The sequence below is a fragment of the Salvia hispanica genome, chromosome 6, assembly GCF_023119035.1.
Source record: "Salvia hispanica cultivar TCC Black 2014 chromosome 6, UniMelb_Shisp_WGS_1.0, whole genome shotgun sequence".
Lineage (NCBI taxonomy): Eukaryota > Viridiplantae > Streptophyta > Magnoliopsida > Lamiales > Lamiaceae > Salvia > Salvia hispanica.
Window position 1 is genome coordinate 21,274,841 of NC_062970.1, and position 5,470 is coordinate 21,280,310.

The following is a 5,470-nucleotide window of genomic DNA, read 5'->3' on the forward strand; positions in this document are numbered from 1 at the left end:
ATGGCAAAGAGAAAGGCAACCAACAACCCGGCATCTACCACCGGCGAAGCCTCGTCAGAACTCCAGCCAGCAGCCGAGTCGCGGCCGCCAAGCCCACAACGATCACAACCACCGCCGATGACACAAATTCCGGCGATGGTTCCTTTAGACGCACTGGCGGCGTTTCTAAGGCAACAAGACCCCAACAGAGACTGGGCAACAACCCTAGCCGGATTTAGCCTAACCGGAGGAATGCCGGCGACATCAAACCCTACCCCAACTGCAACCACAGAAAACCCACCCACCACCACCCCAAAAACCTCAATTCCAACGTCCGAAAATATTTCCCCAACAATTGCTGCACAATCAGAACCCTCCCACCCTTCTCCCATACACCAACAAACAGAGCCGCTGGACGTCAGCCCTCTTTCCGCCTACCAAGATCCCAACTGGGGAGAAACAGAAGACAAGGAGAGTGGAGGGAGAGCAAGCGAGAGCGAGAAAGGTGAAGCAGAGGAGATAATGGCCACTGAGGCCAAAATCGATGAAGCAGAGAGGGAGGGGATAGATCTGAACGCAATGGACAAGAAGCAAGGGTTAATGACGGAAGATGAATTCCAAGCGGTTTTGGGCAAGGGGGATAGGATCGTGGTAAACCCTGAAGGGGTGGCTGAGGTACTGGACCTCGCATCCCAGGCAGTAGGGAAGGGGGAAGCAACAAAGGAAGCGGAAAGGTCGGAAGGGGTAGCCCACCAATCAGTAGAGGAGAAGACAGACGAACAACCGAAAAGGGCCGAACAACTTGAGGAGGAGAGGCAAGAGCCAGACACACATCAAGAGGAAGCCTCAGTGGTAACTAAGCCCAAACCAGTAAAGAGGAGGCTAGTGTTGAAAATCGACCCCAAGGCAGAAAGGCAGAAACCCCAAAGAGTGTCACAGAGATGTTTAGGAAAGTGGACGTCCACCAAGGCAGGAGCAAACACCGCAGCAGATGCAGTGGAGGTTTCAAGTGATGAAGAGAAGACTACTCCTACAAAACCTGGGGAGGAGCCCTCGAATGCTAGCCAGGAGGACACCCAATTGGCAACAGGGACAATATCAGCAACGCCGACTGACCAGGAGGAAAATACTGACAAGGTGGCTGAGGGTCTAGACCTCGCATCAGAGTCAGTAGGTCGGGAGGAGGCAGCAAGAAGTGATACTAGTGCCCGCATGGTGGCCGAGCCTACCGCCGCCGACGAGGAAGCAGAGGCAATGGATATCTAAAAAACCAAGTACATTCAAGAAAGGAAGAGGAAGGGGAAAGCCCCTGTCAAGAAGAAACAAGTCATGAAGAAACAGCGCACTGCTAATGCAAGCATAGTGATCAGAGAGCCGGACGAGAAAGAGAGATCAAGCGACACCGACTACACTTCCAGCGAGGATTCTGACTCAGAGAATGATATCTCTCTGGAAGGAGAAGACTATCATGAGCAGCAGCTCCCCGACAACCACCTTGAACTAGTCCACCCTCCGGTAGAGAGGATCGTGTACCGGCGGTGGAGGGTAACGCTCACTGATGAGCTTATGGAAGACATGAAGCACTACGACACCAAAAAGCTTCAAGACGCATTTGACGACAAGGATGACAGTAGCAAACAAGTCAAATGCGGAAAGGTACTCCATATACCCTCTTTGGATGAGTTGTCTGTTCGTGATTCCTTCTTGGCCAGTATGGAAGCATTGGGTTTTGAATGGCTGTTAGAGAATAGGGACCCAGAGATATCGGTGAGATTAGAGAAGGAGTTCTTCACCACGTTTAGGTTCCAACTCACTACGGACCTAGACGAGGTGTCAATCTCCTTTAGGATATTCGGTGGTGAATTGTCGATGAGTCTGATAGAGTGGACTGTGCGATTGGGAATGTGTAGCCTGGAGGAGGCTATAGGTCCGGACTGGAGAAGCCGTGAGAGGGGGGTACCGAGGCGACATATAGAATTTGAGCCCCAGGAAGCCTGGGAAGAGCTAACCCACCCCAATGCTGGCCAGTTCGCCTCCACAAAATCCAGATCCACCCACTTCAACAATTCCATGCTGCGATTGGTGCAGCTCTACTTAGGCTATAACCTACTGGGGCAGAGCAACTCCGCTGCAAGAACGTCCATGACCGAATTGTACTTGGTATGGTGCGCTAAGCATGGAAGGAAACTGCACCTAGGGTTTTGGACAGCCTACCAATGCCACCTGATAGCCACCTACCCAGCCAGAAACTTGTCGCTCTGCCACATACTAGGAGCCTTCGTGCGCAACAACATCATCATAAAAGAGGCAGAAGACCTGTCTCCAATGTACATGGTCGACGCTCCTGGCCTATTTGATATACCCTTCTTCGTCCGCACCAACTTGGTATACTACAGAGAAGGTGTACCCCAGTTCTACCCAATGGGAGAAGCCCATGGAGGAAGGGCACAACAAGGCCAGGAGGTGCAAGCTGGCCAGATCGACCAAGCGCAGAGGCTGAGGCAAGAAAATCTGGAGCGGGCAGTGACTGAGCTGGCTGAGGAGAATTGACAATCGCGGGCGTAGAAATGGCGAAGCTGACAGCCCTAATGGAGAGCGTCCTAAAGGAGTTGGCAAGAGGGAAAGCAAGCAGTGGAGCTGGAACAAGCGGACATGGAGGACAGGAAGAAGAACCCACCGGACCTGAGGAAGAAGACGGCGACGGACAACAGGAGGATGATGACAACCAACCCGGACCTACTGAAGAAGAACCAACGGACCCACCTGCACAGAACCCTGCCCCAAGAAGGAGCAGGAGGAACATCTGATCGAACCACCCCCAACTGACCAGTTAGTTTTCTTTTTATTTTTATTTTTTTTTTTAAGTTTTTTCTTTTGTTTATGTTTTCGTATTTTTTTAAATAGGTAGATTTATGTGTTTTAATTGTATGCAAACCCCATTCATAACACTTAGCCTATCTAATAGTCTAAGTGTGAGAAGTAAAGGGTTTGCTACTTTTTGTGCATATGGTTATTATGTTTTTCTTTGTGTTTTGTCGTGGGCATGTTACCTCACACTTAGCCTACTGCGTAGTCTAAGTGTGAGGAGTTTATATGTTTATATTTCATGTTTGTAAATATTTTGCTCTGTTTTGTTTATAAATCTAGTTATATATCTGAAACTCTCCCACTTAGCCTATTGCATAGTCTAAGTGTGAGAAGTTTTTAGATATAATATGTGTTTGTTATAAGTGTGTGTCTGTCATACTAGCCATTCCCAATTTTCACTTCACAGCCCGTATCTGGGGCAGACACTTGTGAAGTGAGAGGGGGAGCAAATGGCCAGTATGACATGTATATATATGTTATTTGAGTCAGTGCATGTTAGTTTTTTTTTAGGTTTGTTTAGGTCTAGGAATTATGTGTTACGTTTTATGAATGGGCTTAAAACTCAACTGCCTCGTTTAGGTCTAGGAATTATGTGTTATGTTTTATGAATGGGCTTAAAACTCAATTGCCTCGAACTGACGGTGAGGGGAATTGAGGGAGATAAGGCATGCCGGAAAACAGAAACCACCCCCTCCAGTAACCCCTAGTCAGTATAGATGATGCAAGTATGAAGGAAAAACTCATCCCTTAGGTCAGACACGAAAGCCCTCTTAAAAGGTGAGTTAGAAACCCCAAAGTGGAACTACTTTCCACTAAATACTGAAAAAAAAAAAGAGAGAGGCTACCACATGATGTCTAGGGCAAGGTGACCGCGTGTAGCAAACCCTGAAGGCAGTAGGAAACCCCCCTCAAAAAAAAAAAAAAAAAAAAAAAAAAAAAAAAAAAAAAAAAAAAAAAAAAAACCACTACCCTTAGAACCCCATTTTCTAGCCTGACTTATACCCCGAAATAACCCATCAGCCACTGGAACTGTGTGCGTGCAAGGCATGAGGCAAGGAAGCAACTGCCCAGGAGGACATACAAAAGGGACCAACTGAAGAAAAGAAAGGCAAAGAAAGAAGGAGAAAATCGATCTGAAATCTCCAGATCCAAAAAAATAGAAGAAGGAATAAGGGTGGCAAAGCCACAGAAAAGAAAATTGAAGAAAATGGTCGCAGATACTTGACCACAAAAAGAGAAAGGAGAAGAAGGAATAAGGGTGGCGAAGCCACGAAGAAGCTACTGACCAGTTGGAAGCCAATGTCAGAAATTGTCCAGCCAAAGAAGAAGCCCTAGCCAGAAGCCCGAATGCACACAGTTCTCCCTCATCAAATAAGTAGTTATTGTTGGACCTTAGAGCCTTAGGGACAACTACCCCAAACATTACAAGCCACTAGCCCCATTACAAGCCTTAAAGACCTTCGGGAGCTGCATGTGAGATCTGAGTCCGAAACATCTGTGGTTTAGCATTGAGAGAAAACAGTCCTAACATCCCCTGTGAGGAATGAGTGACTGAGTGAACCCAGTGTTTAGCCTAGGATTGGGTGATCCTGACAAGCAGATATACTGACTGGGGAAGAAAAGGGGGGCGGCGGAAGTTCAAGGCTGCCTAAGGCCGGATTGCACCTGATCTCGAGGGGAAGGGTGGTTGAAAATATAGCCTGTTCTATGTGTTTAAGTTAACTATGTGTCTTATGTGTTTGTGTCGTTTTTGTTTTCTTTTCTTTTGCGTCAGAGTCTTGAGTCTAGCTAGGTAGAGTCGGTCAGGGGGAGTAACCAGGCTCGAATTCGACTTATTTCTTTTTGTTTGTCTTCACGCTTGAGGACAAGCATGTGGTAAGTGTGAGCAGTTTGTTAAGTCGTATTCTAAGTCTTGGTTACTGGTCAGTATGTCGTGAAATGCATGTCTTATCTGCAAAACAGTTGCTCAAGTGTGCAGGATTGAAGGATCCAAGTCAGTAGAAGACGATTCAGGTGACGCAAGTGAAAAGGGCGCCAGAAAGGTGCGATACTGACTAGGATGCATGCCAGATAAAAGGCTCGAGATGGAGAAGGAGGATAGCTGGGATGATCATTGACAAGGGCAAAAAGGTCAAAACGCGGGAGAAGTCTACCCTAAAAGCAAGGTCAAGGCTCCCTATAAAAGAAGCCACTTGGAGAGAGAGAAGGAGTTTGATCAACGCCCCTTTAGAATTGGTTCCGTAGAGTTTAGTTTTTGAAGTTCTCGGTTCTCAACACACTTAGTAGAATTCTCTCTAGAAGATCATCCTTCAGCATTATCCCACTTCTCGTTCCTCGCCACAGCCATGGTCCTTGACGTCCAGAGTTTGCCGGAGAAATCATCAGTCCGCCGTTCCAGCCAGTTATCGTAGCAGTGTAGTAGTATCATCGCCCGGAGTGGCACAAACAATCTTAATCGCTTTCTTAGTTTAAAGTTTACTTGTTTTCATCATTTAAGTTATTTGCAAACAATCATCGCTGTTGCTCTTTTGAAGTACTTGTTATTTTCCAACGTTTACATTATGAAGTTTCTATTTCGCATGTCACTTTGGTTCGAGTTCGCTTCATTCTGCCTAGGAAAATT

At 46.9% G+C, this 5,470-nt stretch overlaps 1 protein-coding gene across 1 annotated transcript; it reads left to right on the forward strand.

Moving 5' to 3' along the window:
* On the forward strand, positions 1-1,245 carry LOC125194911 (microtubule-associated protein RP/EB family member 1-like). Its single transcript, XM_048093125.1, has one exon. The coding sequence runs from the start codon at positions 1-3 to the stop codon at positions 1,243-1,245; it is 1,245 nt and encodes a 414-aa protein (XP_047949082.1).
* The last annotated feature ends 4,225 nt before the right edge of the window (positions 1,246-5,470 follow it).

Excerpts from the sequence above, each read along its gene's own strand:
- LOC125194911 (XM_048093125.1), top strand. The coding sequence starts at position 1 with ATGGCAAAGAGAAAGGCAACCAACAACCCGGCATCTACCACCGGCGAA.